The 18036-nt window shown below is 30.1% G+C and overlaps 2 protein-coding genes across 3 annotated transcripts in view; both read left to right on the top strand.

Moving 5' to 3' along the window:
* LOC103576289 (outer dense fiber protein 3) overlaps positions 1-18036 on the top strand; it is a 182662-nt gene that overhangs the window by 123467 nt on the left and 41159 nt on the right. The window lies entirely within an intron of this gene.
* Positions 3065-6949, top strand: LOC103580445 (reticulocyte-binding protein homolog 2a). 2 transcript variants are annotated; one of them, XR_008404324.1, is made up of 3 exons: positions 3065-5804; positions 5894-6324; positions 6418-6949. XR_008404324.1 is itself a non-coding variant. In XM_008562190.3 (2 exons), the coding sequence occupies exons 1-2, from the start codon at positions 4391-4393 to the stop codon at positions 6229-6231; spliced, it is 1752 nt and encodes a 583-aa protein (XP_008560412.1). In that variant the 5' UTR covers positions 3065-4390; the 3' UTR covers positions 6232-6949. The 2 variants fall into 2 exon arrangements, 1 of the variants encoding a protein (XP_008560412.1); XM_008562190.3 differs by having other exon boundaries at positions 5894-6949.

The following is an 18036-nucleotide window of genomic DNA, read 5'->3' as shown; positions in this document are numbered from 1 at the left end:
AAAAGTTGTAAGTGGTTTTGAAAATTTTTAGAATCATCTGATGCGTCATTAGTTGTTAGTCTATAATAATGACTTAATTAGAGAAAATTATGCGTATTTTCGACGCAATTAGTAAGTAAAAATATTTCAATTGATCTACATATATATATATATCTATAGCACTGAATCGCCTGATTTTAGTACTGTCTAGCGGATATAACTATATATACAACGAAAGGGTTTAAAATTTTGACGTAAATATTGACTGCAAGTTGTTACCAACGTTCGTAGAAAGTTGACGATAATCTACTACCGCAACCTGTCACCAACTTTCTGAGAAAATTGAAGGCAACTTTTCGTCAATTCTGTTAACTAAGGGAATGCCAGCTATTGGCATACATTGGAACAGTATTTGCGGCCAACTTGATAGCAAGTTGCAACAGTTGGTTGCCACTAGCTCGCTTCCAAATTGATTATCAGAAATCGCTTAATGCAGTTGTATATTTGAGCTCCAACTTAACTCCTCATTATAAACCAACTCAATATAAACCGATCCGATTTATTTCAATTGCAATCGTTTGTTGATCGTTTGTCGATCAATGTTGACCTATCAAAGTTGTTTGAGGGTCAATTGCTTAATTATGGAAAAGTAAATAAAATTTAACCTTTAATTGTTTTCATTGAACCCCTCTATTTCGATATTTTTTTAATTTTTTTATTTAAATTGCTAGGAAACCGTTTGTTGGTGATTGTTGGTAAAAACAAATAAAACAGTAATTTATTTATAACAAAAATGTAATTAAAAAACTAGAATTTCCATTAGTAGTCTTCAATAAATAATATTTTTTTTTGTATAATGATATTTTGTTTTTGTATAATGATATTAAATCTTCCGTTAAAAAATTAACTTAAAAAATAATTATTTGTTTCTATTGATTACAAACCTGATTTCCAAATTTCGCCAATAAGGTATTGACAGGTAGCGCCACAATGTTGTTAGATGTACGAAATTACCCTAAAAACCACTTTAGATTAAAACTGACAGTAATTTGACAATTGAAATTATCAAAATGTGCTGCCTGAATTGGCCGACAATTTGATAGCAAAACTTGAAAATGAAATTAGCGGTTAATTTTTTTTTTAATTTAGAGGTTACTTTTTTTTACTAAAAAAAAACCCTAATAAAAGTTCCGGAATGCCGGAATATAGTATAGTGCCGGATAGCTCAACTGGTAGAGCACTCGGCGCGATACCGACATGGTCTGGGTTCGATTCCCAGTTCGGGCTATCTATATTTTTCTCAATTTATCTATAAATTCTCTTATTGAGAAGGTTTGCATGTTTTAGGTTTCCACTATATTGAATTGGACCAATAGATAGCCCGAACTGGGAATCGAACCCAGACCATGTCGGTATCGCGCCGAGTGCTCTACCAGTTGAGCTATCCGGCACTATACTATATTCCGTTCAATTTTATCTATAACTTATTGAGCCACACCGTCTATCGTACGGTATTAACACCAATTCAATATAGTGGAAACCTAAAACATGCAAACCTTCTCAATAAGACAATTTATAGATAAATTGAGAAAAATATAGATAGCCCGAACTGGGAATCGAACCCAGACCATGTCGGTATCGCGCCGAGTGCTCTACCAGTTGAGCTATCCGGCAAAATGAAATTTTTGTCAAATGTCTGTCAAATTCGGGCTTTTCCGTTTTTGACGATAATTCGTATACGACTTTCAAAATGAATTTGCATTCGAATTCGGGTAGTAAATTTACGTCAAAACGTATAGCAAGTTGTATGCAAATTCTCGTCAATAACGAAATAGCCCGAAGTTGACAGACATTTGAGAACAATTTCATAGGAACTTTCCCTAGGGTTTTTTTCTAGCAAAAAAAGTAACCTCTAAATAAAAAAAAAAAATTAACCGCTAATTTTTTTTTTTCAACTTTTGCTATCAAATTGTCGGCCAATTCAGGCAGCACATTTTGATAATTTCAACTGTCAAATTACTGTCGATTTCAATCTGGAATGACTGTTAGGGCAGTTACGGCAGACGTCAACTAACCCTAATAGCACAATTTGCTTGAGCCAAAGTTTACTGTACAAAAGTTTCGTTGAATTTTTCCTCAAATGTCCGTCAACTTTTGACTTTTCCATTCTTTACGACAAGTTGTATGCAACTTACTATTGAATTTGACGTAAATTTACTGTCCGAATTTGAATGCAAATTCACTTCAAAAGTTGACTCGAAAAAAGTTGTCTTCAATTTTCAGGCAAATTTTATGTCAATTTATCGTTAATTTGACTTGAAAAATTGTTAAGTATATTTTTACGCTCAAATTGTAGACAATTTTACGTATAAATTTGCATACCTTCTGAAATGGTAAGAATGAACGTTATTGACCATTTTTTTCCGTACAAATTTATTTTAAAATTGAAGAAAAATTAACCGCAAATTTTTATTTTCAACTTTTGCTGTGATATTGTCTGCAGATTCAGGCAGCAGATTTCAGGTAAGTTTTTTTTGCAACTATATAAAAGCATTCCTAACAGCACAGTTTGCTTTAGCAAAAGTTTACTTATAAAATTTTCCTTGAATTTTTCATAAAATTTATGATTATGAAACGAATTTATTTATGCTCATAAAAAATTTGCATACGAAACTATAGTAAAAAATACAGACTGAAGCACCGCTGGTGGCGAAAAAACAAATCACTGCTACAGAAAAATTTCAATATTTACTGAATCATGGCATTTCTTACAACTTTTTATTCTCTGGCAGTGCCCTTTTCGCATAAAAAAATTTGTAAAAGGATTAAAAATGGGGGTACTATAGTATATGCTGGCCTAATTTAATTATTTAAATTAGTTATCATAACTAAAATGGGTAAAGTTTTATAATTCTATGACGAACAATCAATCATCTTTCGATTACAAAAGGAATTTCCTAGATATTTTGTTTTTTAAAAAAGTTTTTAAAAATTGGAGCTAAATACCGTTCTGTCTACGGTATAGAGACACGGTAGGCTAGCGTCATGACACTTTACACATATACATGTGTTTGAACGTGTACTTGGCGCAAGACACTACCGTGTCTTCTAATAAGTCTGCGGCTAAAGTTACGAATGAACGTTTAGTAATCAAGCCATTAAATAAACAGCAATGCAAAGATACGACTCAGCAATTAAAGAGTAATATTGATATCGGTAAACTTGTTATTGGTGTTAATAAAATTATAAATCGTAACGACGGTAAAATTATAGTGGATTTGGAAAAAGAAACGGATTAGATTATATTGACTAATGAAATTCATGACAAATTAGGTGGATCTGTACAGGTTACATCTGTTATTAAAAAATTACTCAAGTTGAAAGTGGTTGGTTTAGATTTAAACTTGATAAAGATGGATGAAAAAGTGTTTTTAAATAATTTGACAAAACAAAACAATTTATCTAACTTAAAAGGTTACAAAGACACGAAAATAATTAAGAAGTACATAAAAAATAATAATAGTGGTTCTGTTATTTTAGAGTTTAATCCTGAAATTCATAAATTTATTCTAGAAAATACGACCGTTAAACTTGGTTGGACAAATTATAAAGTTTTTAATTATATTGATGTAGCAAGATGTTTTAAATGTTGGGGTTACCACCATAAAGCCATTAAGTGTAAAAAAGAAGTTGCATGTAGAAAATGTGCCGGTCAACACAAAGAAAGTGAATGTACAACTGGCATTAAAAAGTGTATAAACTGTGTAAGATGAGCGAATAAATTCAAATTGTTAAATTGGGAAACTAATCATGAAGCTACTGCTGTAAGCTATGGTTTTTATGAAAAAATTGTAAATAATGAACGGAAAAATATAATTACTTGTCAAAAATAGCAACGAAAAAAATCATCTTTACATATAGTTGCACTAAATATAAATGGTTCGATAAGAAATAAAGATTTGTTTATAAAGTGGATTGAAATTGCTAAGCCAGATATTATTTGCTTAAATGAAACTCATGTAAGTGATGATGTTCAGGATCATGAAATAAAAATCGATAACTACAACATTATTCGCACAAATACGTGTAATAATAGAACAGGCGGTGTGATAAGCTTCATAAAAAAAAATATCAAATTTAATGTTTTGTTAAGTACTGTAGATATTAGTGATAGAACTTGGACTAATGCATTCCAATTGAATACTAAAGATAAAATAACAATATGCAACATATATAGGTCACCTAACAGTAATATTAGTAAATTTTGTTCAAATGTCATGATTTTAATTGATAATCTCATCGATCTAGGTAATGCAATAGTAGTTGGGGATTTCAATATAAATGTAAAAAAAAAAATAATTATTATGCAAAAGAAATTCTAGATAATTTTGCATCCCATGGATTTAAACAAATGATAAACACACCAACTAGATCTACGTTAAATTCAGATACTATAATAGATTTAGTTTTTTCTAATTTTAAGTTTGACACAAAAGTACTAAAAACACCAAAAATTTCAGACCACAATATTATTGAAATTAAAATTAAAAATAAAACTAACGAAAATCTGAAACCTTTTGTAATACAAATCAGAGATTATAAAAATTTTAACAGTAACTTTTTTCAAAAAACGTTAAAACATAAAATGACTTATAGTTTAGGAAATATATGTGAAACTATAAATACAGTGAATGAAAATAATTTTGACGATTTCATTAATAAAATAATTGAAAATATTTATAACGCGATCGAAGAGGCTGCACCGTTAATTAGAAAAACTATTTATCTAAATTGGAATAGCAAACCTTGGGTAAATAATAATATTCTTAATAAAATGAAAACAAGAGATGAAGCTTTTTATATAGCTAAAAGATCAAGATGTAAAAATGATGTTAATTATTATGAACAATTAAGAAACGAATTAGTAAATGAAATTAGAATAAGTAAAAAACTATTTTATGAAAAGAAAATTGATAGCAACAAAAAAAATTCAAGATTAATGTGGTCCGAAATAAAAAAATTAATGGGTGATAAAAAAGCAAAGTCAGTAATGCCAGATAATATTAAAGTAAAGAACGAAATAATTTCAAATAAAACTGATATTGCCGATAAATTTAATACGTATTTTGTAGATAGTATACGCAAAATTATAAAAGAGTGTAATGATATTAAAGAAGGTATTTCTGCATCAAAAAACATTGATGCTTCTAGTACAAATATTGTAAATATTTTAAATAATCGTACTTCTATTGTAAATGATGTGAATAATAGTATGTCTTCTAATGTAAATATTATAAATGATAGGGTTGAATCTAATGTAAATATTGTAAATGAGAATTTAATTGACTCTGATGTAAACATTTTAAATTTAAATGATGACTGTAATCTTGCGGGATTGGATAAATTTGACGTTGTTTCGTACGCCGAAGTAAATTCAATAATCTGCAACTTGGATGATAACAAGGGTTCAAAGAATAAAATTAATGTAGGAATAATAAAAATTATGTGGAAATCGGAGTATAAAATAATATTAAGTGTACTAAATCTTTCTCTGAAGCTTGGAGTTATTCCCAATTCATGGAAATTATCAACTATTATTCCACTACAAAAAATAAAAAATATTAACAATATTGAGGATTTTCGGCCGATCAATACGTTACCCATTTTCGAACAAGTATTGGAACAAGTTGTAAAAACAAGACTTGAAAAATATATTAATGAAAACGATATCCTAGACGACGAACAATTTGGGTTCCGAAAGTGTTTCTCATGTGAAACAGCTATTCAAAGCTCTCTTGCTGATTGGTGTAAAAGTTTGGATAATGGTATGTATATTAGGGTTGTCTTTATTGATTTTGCGAGGGCATTTGAAACAATAAATAGACTTAAACTTATTAAAAAATTGGTATAACAGGTACAACATTGGAGTGGTTTAAATCGTATTTGAGTAGCAGAAGACAAAGAGTAAAAGTAAACGATATTTTTTCTAATGAAATTAAAACTGACAATGGAGTGCCGCAAGGATCCAAGCTTGGACCTCTTTTATTTTTATTATATGTAAATGATATGATCAAAATGATAAAGAAATTGGGTATTTCTTGCAGGCTGTTCGCAGATGATACTAAAATTTATATCGCAAGCACAAATTTAAAAGAAATTGAAACTAAATTAAATCTGGGCTTAGTGGCTTTGGCTAAATGGTTACAAGATAATCAAATAAAATTAATTAAAAAAAAACTGTCTTTATGTTGATACGTGACCGAAGGAGAAAGAACGTTATAGGCTGCTGTGATATTGAGTTATATAATACTAAAATTTTGGAAGTTCAACAAACTAAGTACTTAGGTATTGTCCTTGCTAATAATCTTACTTTTAGAAATAATAGGACAGAAGTATCAAATAAAATAGCTAAAAAATTAAATGTAATATGTCGTCTAGGAAAGTCAGTAAGCTGTTACGCTAAAAACTTAATTTATAAAACTATAATTGCCCCTCACATAGATTATGCCAGCAGTATAATGCTCAATTACGATCGAAATGATATTATTAAGCTACAAAAAATTCAGAACCGAGGTATGAGACTTGTTTTGGAGGTAAATAAGTACACAAGAGTGGAAATCATGCTGGAATCACTATGATGGATGAATATAGAACAAAGAATGATCTTTAACTGTTGTATTTTAATTCATAAAATAATACTGAATAAAAAACCAAGATTACTAGCAAATGATATATTGAAGATTAATGAAAAACATCAGTATAATACAAGAAGTGGTACACTAATATCTATAAACCACACTAAAACACATACAGCTGAAAAATGCATAACGTTCAAAGGATATAATTGGTACAATAAACTCCCAGAAAATATGAAAAAAGAGAATAGACTGAATGTTTTTAGAAGGTTGTTAAAAGGATATGTTAAAGAAAAAAATGTTATTTAATTTAAAATAATATTTCATGTACAATAGTCATGGGCTAAGTGAATAAATTATTATAATTATTATTATTATTATTATTATTATTATTATCATTATCATTATCAATATCATTGTCATTATCATTATCATTATTATCATTATTATTATCATTATTATTATTATTATTATCATTATCATTATCAATGTCATTGTCATTATCATTGTCATTATCATTATTATTATCATTATTATTATAATTATTATTATTATTATTATTAAATTTAAATCTACGAGAGTGAAGACAGCTCATGCCGCGCTAGCTCCTACCACCGCGCGATATCCCCCTCCACTTTAGAGTGGGGTCCGCTATAGTGGCAATACCACTACTGACGCTGATGCAACTGCGTCAGCAGTTGAACGATGTTTCTCTACGTTTCCAGATATTTCCAAAAAAAAAAAAAACAAGTTTTCATTTTTCTATTCTTTTGATGTTCGTTATTTGTCGTACAGTCGTTCTTATTTATTCTTATTTATCGACATTTTTTTAGAGAAATCGTCGGCGATGAATAAGTATTCTAAGGCATTAAAGATATCTTATCGATTTGACTATTTTTAGATGTATGCCTATTAGTATACATTTAAAGGAAATATATTATTATTAATAATACAATTATTTGAATATATTGATTTGACAGGTCTCAGGTCGGTCTCCTATTATTTAAGATTTAAAAATTGACAGAGCCATCTGATGAGCAGGCTGGGGCGTAACATATGTATACGCAATCTGATATTTCGGAGCCAAAATCAATCATCCCGTCCGGCAGAAAGATGACATACAGAGCTCTTAACGTTAACATTTTTCTGATCTGACATCCGAAATAGTTATCCCGAAGATAACAGAAAGATATCAGAAAAGCTTCTTACGCGCCATCTGAGGATATCTTCAAGAGCTCATCGGTTAGACGTCAGAAAAATAACATTTTTTAGAGACCTGAAAGAAATCAGTTTACAGAGATCATAAGTCAACACTTTTGGGTTCGTCATATCCATGATATATCCCAATTACAAATGGCTGAGAAACTTAGGGATGAATTTGCCGAAGAATGGGATAAAGTTGACTCGTCGAATTTTTAGTAATCGGCAGCCCATCGATATTAATATTAATGACAATCAAATCCGGTAGAGTATAATAATCAATAATTCTCAATTGATCAGTCATGGTATTTTTAAACTCGTAATGAAAATATTGACCAAGAGGAACTTCACGAGTTACAATCGGTGTTTTCGGTGTACCAAGTGAGATCCGAAAATCAAGAGGTAGATTACTGACTTCTTCTTGATTCGATGTTTTTAATATTTTTAGAAGTTTATTCGCTGCTTCCCGTGATATATTAAAATCAGTCACCCACTGAGCTAGTTTCGATGATAAACTTGTTTCATTGATAGCTACTAAAGCATTTTTTTTTATAGATTACAGATCGATAATATACGTGAGTCAGAATTGCTACTAATTTCACTGTCAGAACTATAATTACTTATTTCATTTCCATTAAGTTTTTCGCCATCAATATTATTGTCTGTATTAATATTTCTTTCATTATCAACATCATCCAATGCATCACAAGATATATTATTACTTACAATGCATGAATTATTTTCCACTGTTTCACTTTCATCACTAGATGAATTTTCAAAATTATGTAATTTATTTAAATAACAACGTATTCGTTTATTTTTTTGACCTTTACACAAATTAAAAAAATTTTTTGTTTTCGACATTCGCTATTGTATTTACAATAACTAATTATATGTAATTACTTTAGAGCAGAATCAATAAATAATGTTTATAATCATTGGTACTTACAGGTTACAATGACATTAGCTGACGAAAGTTGAGGTTATAATAGTTTCATAAGAAAGTTATTTTTTTGTTGTTCTAGAGAGATCCATAAATAGTTATCAGGTTGCTAACTTTCAGATTTCTTTTAAATGACCTCAAGATAAAGTTATCAAAACGATAACATTTTTCTGAGCTCTTAAAGGTAACATTTTTTGGATAACATTATGTCGTCTTTTTGACATTGATGCCGGACGGGATATTAATGGGTAACTCACTTTAGTAGGTATATGATTTTCATTCTATGGTTAAAATATTGCAGATAAGCAACTTTTATTTGAAAAATTCACTATTTTCAATTTTGCAATCTACAAAAAACGGTAAGAATACGATTTCTCAAATCAAATTGTCCCTAAAATTCAAATAATGAAAGAACTTTTAGAAGTTTCGAAAAATTAGTAGGAGATAATTCAAGGAAAACAACATTTTCTCTACAATATAAAAGATATAAAAAATGTGTGAAGTTAAGCTATTCCCAACGTGGTTGGCTAAGAACTCAAAACAGTATTAAAATATACATAAATGACACAGCGAAACACATCAAAATAAATATTCAAAAAATTATACACACGCGCTTGCGCGCAAAATGAGTACATTGGTAATCTATAAAAAAAAAGTTCTATGACATTTTGTGATATCTGATGACTTCCAGGGAAATCTATCAGTATCGAAATTAACTAAAACTTCAACAACGCTCCTGGATAACTATTAATATAAGACTTAAATTTATTATAAAATTATAAAAGATAACTTTTGTACAACAGTCTATTTTCAACAAGAATATAATTTGCTCATTTCGGTATACTTACTCTTTGACAAGTGATAAAATTCAAAACTTCGAACAAGTGTTTTTTCATGTTATTAAAATGGAAAATGGAAAATCGTGATAGTAAACATCTCAATATTAATGTTAACTATTTAAACTTGGACAGTAATTGTTCTTTTTACCATTTTGAAGCAGTATGTAGACACATTGAAAATAAAAATAGTTTATTTTTTAATCGGTTGAATATATTTTTGCTATAATTAAATTATTATCATTATATGTTACGATACTGCACAATTTCTTTCATTTTGTTTATAAATTGGAAGTTCGTTATTATAAACTATTTATGTAACAATACATGATTTTCTCATTTGTTTGAATATTTGCTGTTATCTGCGAATGTTATTAGCGGCAAATGGTGACGAAAATCAGAAATGTATATTTTCGTGTTTATTTCATTGGGAAAATTTTCTAATAATTTTTACTTTCAGTGCACATTATATTTTAGTATGGGACATATTAGCAGTGAAGTTAGTTTCGTTAAGATCGGTGTAGAATTGTAGTCGCGATCGTGGGAGAATGCTCGATTAAAGAAAATGATTTGCTCAATGATGAATGTATATTAAGAACGGTTTTCAGATAATTTTGTCCCAGCTTTTCTCTGAAATAAAAGCTCTAAACGCAAAATAAAGACACAGACCCGATGCTTTACTCTACGAACTAGCGAAGTGCACTCGAATTTTTTGATAACTTCCATTTGTTTACTAGAAAAGCTTGGACAAAGTTCCTATTTAATGTACAAGTGCAACAGAGATAGTATCGTTTATCCAGTTGAGTGCGAATAGAGAAACAAATGAAAACGCGTCTTAAGGTGTCTGTTATTCACCAACTTGATTTTATTTTAGCAGCGCCCCCTAAATTTTTCGCTAATGATCTAAAAAAATTATCAGACTTATATAAGCCCTTTATATTCATATCAAACCGTGCCGTAAAGACAATACATTTCCCATTTGAATAACATGGGGTTTTGGCGCGTTTGACATTTAATTTTTTTCTCCTCAGCAAGTTAATATAGAACGATGAGACATACATATTTTTGTAGGAAATTAAACGGCTCCTCGACGATATCACGGGAAAATACGAATATTGGACTCACTCACAGCTAGAATAATTAGTTACTAAATGGTTATATTTGGTCAGTAACTTTTGTAATTTCATCAAGCTTTTGAATCGCGGCATTTTGAGTATAAAATTCCAAGGCTATATGAAAAATTTTAGCACGGTAAATTCAACATTCAACCCCCAAAAACATACTGTTCGAATGGAAATTGAGTGATACTAAATAGTCAATGCGATTCACAATTTGGTCACCCGCATGGAAAAGCTATATATTGTTAAAAGTATATAAAAAAATATATGGTGAATATGTGATAAATATATAGCGGCAAAAATATCTATATTGAAAAATATATGTTTTTTACATCTATTGGATTATATATTTATAATAATATATTTACCCATACATGTTTTGTATTTTTCTATATATATTATCTCACATAAATGCTCAATATATTCTTTCCATGGATAGTATACATATAATTTATAAGTATAATATAATAAACTTGATATATACTTCCATATATTTTGACCCATATAATTAGCGGTATGTGGTCTCTATAATTGATTATATATAAAAGAATTTATCTGTTTAAATATATGGTTCGCAGTATATTGGAATTATATTTTTTCAATATACTTTTTCAATTTCTACACATTTTCACAAACAAAAAGTCAAGCTTATTATTTTTTTTTCTTTTTATCGATCTTGCATTTACTGAATAACTAACGTAGTAACCTAAGAAAATTAAAAAAAGTACCATATATTTTACAGTATACTGGAAACCATATATTTTGCAATATACTAGAAAACATATATAAAAAATACAAAAAAGACTATATATTAATTAATATACTACTTTCAATATAATATATCAATATAAGAAAAGATATATTAATATATATAAATATATATATATATATATATATATATATATATATATATATATATGTAAAACATACATAGAAAAGTCATATATTGATAAATATATTGGTAATATATCCTAGCAATCTATTTTTATTCAATATATTATTATATATTAATACGGCAAAAATATTAATATTATTTTATACATTGTACAACATATCACATTATAATAATCATATATTTTATCATATATGTTTTCATATATAAAGCTTTTTCATGCGGGCAGCAGTCTGTGCGCAAGAAAAAGCGATTTTCAATAGTTGGGCTTGAAAAAAAATTAAATCGGTCTGTCGGTTGACCCTGCCGGCCAGCCCCAAAACTTCCCGCCTATTTTGAGCTCCTGGAGCTCGAAAAATTGTTGTAGATACATTTCTGAGCTCTTCGAGCTCGAAAATGCTTTTGTATGCCTTTGTTTAGAAAAAAAAACGTTTTTTACCATTTTTTCTCAAACGATATCTCTCGAACAAATAAACCGATTAAGACGTTTGTTAAATTGAAAGAATGCACAAAAGGATTCTAGTGTAGGTGTGGTTAATTCAATAATTAAAAATTAACACAAAAATTACAGATTATCAATTAGATGTTTTATTAACAATATATACACTGAAAACCTGTGAGAATTAATATTACTGAGCGAATGCGACGTAAAACTCACGTATAAAAATTAACACGTGGTTGAGAGCGGTTAGATTCACGAAAATTAATTTAGATAATAATTACACGCGAATAACAATTTATTTATTCTCAATAAATAACAGCCTTAATTTACTGACCAAATATTGAGGATAATTAGCAGAGCGGTTTAGACTTATATCACACAAAAATTAAATTAGCAAGGCGAAGCGGTTAGACAGATAGCTGTATTTGTACTAAACAATCCACGATGTCCGTTAATGGCTTGAGCAGGGGTCTTCTTCTTCGTTGCCGCTCGATGGTGACGTGGCAGCCTTGCTGTATGAGACGAATTTTACCATTGACTTAAAAGCGCGCCAACAGGAAGTAGTTGATAGCGAAGTGTCTCATTGGCTGGCCAATATAAAACGAATTATATGATTGAACGGCTTGTAGCGGGTTCTCATGGCATCTTGACATGACCATGAGTTAGAAATTGTATGTACCGGGCCCAGATAGCGAGTGACCCGGCACTATTCTGACTTGCAGTCAGTAGCGAGTTTAGCAATTCCCGGAAGTAGCGAAAGCACACGAAGCTTTTCGAAAACGTACTAAAATGTGCCTGATATCATACCAACTCATCTTTTTTATGGTTTCTTTTGATCATATAATGTCATCGAACTTGGTTTTTAGTTTAAATCATATTATCAACAAAAAAATCGATAAAACGTCGTTTTTAATATTTTTATCGGATATTTCATATTTTATTGTTTCTTACATGAGTCAAAACTTATTTAAAACTTGATTTTGATCCCTAACATTGATTTCTGCGTCAATTCACTTATCTTACGGAACATAATCAGGAACTAAATTTTAAAAACCGCTTCATTGATGATTTTCGATTCTTAAGTTTTCAAACTTCAGCATAACAGGTAACTTGTTAGAGCTTGAGAAGATCGTAAAAAAACAATTGCATGTGATAGCATTTTTGAGCTCGAAGAGCTCAAAAATATATCTACACTAATGTTTTCGAGCTCTTTGAGGTCGAAAACAGCGGGAAGTTTTGGGGCTGGCCCGCAGGGTCAACCGACGCCCAGATTTTTTTGATTGGGTAAGCTAATTTATAAAAAATTATAAGAAATTTAGTGAGATAGAAAGTAAAAAAAAATTATCCACGAAATCAGAAGGAATTGGTTTCAAAAGTGATCGATTTAGCGTGGAATGCCCCAATAACATAATTGTGATTTAATTGTCCGTGGTCCTGACTTTAATGATGAGAGCATCATTATTATTCACAATTCTCAGTAAGTAAATTTTAAAAATGTATGTTAAGAGTATATTTGAGGTCGCGATTGCGTGTTTTGTTTTCGTTCTTCAAACTTTTGCAGAATTCAAACTTTTTGAAATAAAAAATTTATGTATGACTTGAAGTTAACAATTGCGTCGTTGCCGAACTTAATATTTATTCTTTTTTACTTTTTTTTAAATTCCAGTTCTTACATATAATTGGTCAATTAAAATGTTGAATAACTCAAAAACTACTTAAAATTTTCAAAAGTGGCAATGGAACTTCATGCTTAGAATCACCTCTTCTACCTAAATTTTGTCGCTGTGAAAGTAATTCAGGATCATCCTGTATATATATTTTGACATATATTAACACACCAAAATGGACGTACAGACTGACTTCACAGCTTAATTTAATCAGAATGAAAGTATATAAATGGTCACCATGAATTTTAATGTGGTCATTGCTTAACATAGTGCTATTCATATTTTAGGTCTTAAGTATATGAACCCCGTCCCAAACATACTGTTCGAATGGTAATTAGTAATATTAAACGGTCAATGCGATTCATAATTTAGTCAGTAGTCTGTGTGCAAGAAAAAGCGATTTTCAGTGGTGGGGCTTAAAAAAAAATACATAGCACCTCAAACTCGTTGGAAATCAAAAAATGGTCAAATATTATCATTAATTGGTCAGGAACAGAAAATTCAAAAAAAGAAGTTTAAAACTCCAAGGTCACCTAAAATATATTGGCACCCCAAAATGAACGTACAGACTCACTTCACAGCTCAACTTAATTAGAATCAAAAGTATATATAAATCGTCACGATAAATTTTAATTTGATCATTGCTTTACATAGTGCTATTCATTGCTTTGGTCTTAAGTAAATGAACCCCTCCACGTTCATCAAGTTTCTTTCTAACAAACAGTAAAATATAAGTACATTAAGCAATACATTTATTTTTCTATGTTCGCGACATCGTAATTGAACATGTTATATGCTGAAAATCAAGGAATTTTGGAATAAATAAAAAAAAAAAAATCGACAAGCAACAAGCAATTGAGTAAAAAAAAAGTTCGGGACCATCTATATTGAATGCCAAACATACCAGAGCATATTAAACCGAAAAAACTAGTAGATGCTGCATACTTTTGCGTATGAAGTATTTAGAAGCATAGTTACCATTCACATATTGAAAACGTTATTGCGAACTGACAAACGGGGTCACGCAATCTGTCGGTAAAAAATCAAACTAATGATGTGTTACAAAAGTCGAGTAAATACACAGTAAATGCATGCTGTAAACACAAGAAATAATTTTTCTACAAGAAATTATTAAGAAATAAATATTAAAATGGAACTTGGAATATTTACAGAACGTAAAAAGACAAAAAATAAAGTATGTTGAGCAGTTAGAGATTGTCAGAGTAAAGCAAATAAAAATTAAAACATAGTTCTCCGTAAGTTTCCGACGGCTAGTGATAAATTAGTGCTATTAGAAAATTATTTTAGTAATTTTGAAAAAGTTGATAAATTAAAGACGTGGAAGAAGTTATTAAAAATAAATGAAATTACTTCTCACATGAAAGTTTACTCTTTACAATTCAAAAAAACTGATTATTTTATATTGCCAGGTGCGTTTGTAAAGTTTAACCTAAAAATTAAAAACCGAAAATATGGTTTTTATTTTTTTTTAAGTAAATAAACATTTTATTACAAGAACAAGTTATTAAAATTATCTTAGATATTTTGGCATCGATTTCATGAGGTTTTTCTTTCATGTGGCTCGTTTGGATGCAAAGCGCGGTAATTATGGTAGTATTTTTATCGCTTTTTTCGCGGTTTATTCCACACTTTATTAAATGACCAACAGCTAAAATTCGTTCCGCGTCATGTATATTTTTTTGTTTTGGGTTTTTACCCGTCCAAAATAAGATATCTGATAAATTTATTAACATTTTATTAATTAGTCCAATTATAACATGGGTTACGTATTTAAAAGTACAACATATCGTCCGCCATGTTTTTTAGGCCACGGATCCGTGTCAGTTTCCAATTTCAGATAACTAAAACGGACAGCTTGGGAATAGGTTTGAGCACAAACTACTCTATCGCCATAGCGGTATACTCACGGCCTTTAAATATTTCGTATTAATATGTGAAATGAGATTTCAGATAATATTACATGCTGATATGCCTGACACTATGCTACTGATTATTGGTAAATGACAACTGAGAAATGGCCACCAATCAAAAGAATGTACTTCTATCTTAAAGGACATGTTAATTGACAATACTACGTTGTTTCATTGAAGATGTATTCAAAGTTCTAGCCATTGGGTTGATCTACGCAAATAATGATACAGATAATTGGTCAGTACAGTGTAGTAATTGGTCACTCTTCCAACGACTCTAGACACGGTGAAGTGGGTTGGGGCTGAAAATACTGCGTTATTCCGTTTAAAATGTATTTAAAGTCCCAGCTACTAGGTTGATCACCGCAAACGATGCTATTGGTAATTGGTCAGTAGAGTATAGTAATTGGTCACTTCTCTAACAACTCTATAAACACAGCGAAGTAGGTTGGGGCTGAAAATACTGCATTTTTTCGTTTGGTATGTATTAAAAAGCCTAGCCACTAGATTGATCTACGCAAACGATGCTACTGATGATTAGTTAGTGCAGTATAGTAATTGGTTACCCCTTCAACGACTCTACAAACAAAGTGAAGTAGGTTACGGCTGGAAATACTGAGTTGTTTCGCATAACTTGTATTTTTAGATACAGATAATTGGTCAATACAGTGTAGTAATTGGTCACCCCATCAACGACTCTATTAACTCAGTGAAGTAGGTTTGGGCTGAAAATACTGCAGTATTTCGTTTAAAATGTATTTGCACGCCCATATACTTGATCGATCTACGATAATGATGCTACAGATAAATGTTACCGAAAATTGAAGTAAAAATTCCCAGTGAACACAGCAACGTTATGTGATATAACGTCGAGAGAATATGTAATGTAACAAATTTAACGTAAGTTTTAAATTCTAATGATATAATGGAACTGTTTTGTATATGATACGTCAAATTTGTGACGTAAATAAGACATTAAGATTACATACATGTTACTTATCGAGTGATATTACATTGGTGACCTAAATGCGACGTTATATTTACATCACATAGTAGCGTTAGCTTTGCATTCTAGATATTGCCTGAAAAATACTTAACAAAATCAACTTACAAGTGACATAATCTTGGTGATTCTTTTTTATCGTCACACTTACATTAGAATGTAATTTTCCGGCTATGTTCCTACTGTTACTGTAGTTTTAGATGAAAAATAGTTATATTTATTTTGCATTGAAACTTTTCATCGCATCTATGTTAGAAATTTTACTTTAAAATTGTGTACATATTTCGACGAAATTGTGATAGAAAGATTTATGAATAAAAATTATGTATTTGTTCTAATTAATATTTTCACATTTACATTATATGTAAACAATAATATTTGACATCTATATAAACGCGATGACGTCTATGTCGAATCGATAGAATAAATTTCGGGAAGTTATTGTTTTCACCCCGATTTTCGAAAATCGAGTTTTCATCAGATGTCGACGTTTTGAGGTCCTAGGAAGCTATTCTGACTATTTTCAGAATGATGTCCGAGTGTGTGTATGTGTGTGTGTGTGTGTGTGTGTATGTGTGTGTGTGTGTGTGTGTGTGTGTGTGTGTGTGTGTGTGTGTGTGTGTGTGTGTAAGTATGTGTGTATGTAAACTGTTCGTAACTTTTAAACTAATGAATCGATTTGGATGGTTGAGGTGGCAATCAAAAGAGCTTATTGGCCATCAACTTTCCCGAAAATTTCAGATTATTTGATCGAATAGACTCGAAAATATTTGCGAATTACGAAAAAAAATAATTTTTTTTTTAGTTTTTTATGGATTTCTCAAAAACGACTTATACGATCGACTTCAAAATCTAATCAGCTCTAGTACTCAATAAAACGCGTCGATTGCCACCTCAAACATCAAAATCGAATAATTCGTTTGAGAGTTATCGCGGGAGAAAGAAATGGTGAAAAACGGTTTTTTCTAAATATTTTCGAAACGACTGACGCGATCGATTTCAAATTTGAATCAGCTCTAGAATTTAATAAAACGCGCCGATTGCCACGTTAACTATCAAAATCTATCGATTAGTTCAAAAGATATTGGCGTTGAAAAGTTAAAAAAAAAAACATTTTATGTTATTTTTTCCGGATAAATCATAATTGACGTACTAAAATGTGCCTGATATCATATCAACTCATCTTTTTTATGGTATTGTTTTCACCCTGATTTTTGAAAATCGAGTTTTCATCAGATGCCGACGTTTTAAAGCCCTAGGAAGCTATCCTGACTATTTTCAGAACGATGTTCGAGTGTCTGTATGTGTGTGTGTGTGTGTGTTACCGGTCTATAATTTTTAAACTAAAGAAGCGATTTAAATGGTTCTTGCGAAAATCGAGATACCTTGT

The sequence above is a fragment of the Microplitis demolitor genome, chromosome 9 (assembly GCF_026212275.2).
Source record: "Microplitis demolitor isolate Queensland-Clemson2020A chromosome 9, iyMicDemo2.1a, whole genome shotgun sequence".
In the NCBI taxonomy this organism is placed as follows: domain Eukaryota; kingdom Metazoa; phylum Arthropoda; class Insecta; order Hymenoptera; family Braconidae; genus Microplitis; species Microplitis demolitor.
This window is presented reverse-complemented; position numbering and strand designations above follow the sequence as displayed.

Excerpts from the sequence above, each read along its gene's own strand:
- LOC103580445 (XM_008562190.3), top strand. The coding sequence starts at position 4,391 with ATGATAAACACACCAACTAGATCTACGTTAAATTCAGATACTATAATA. Across the intron at positions 5,805-5,893 it reads GTGTAAAAGTTTGGATAATG|GTACAACATTGGAGTGGTTT; the intron begins GTATGTATATTA and ends TTGGTATAACAG.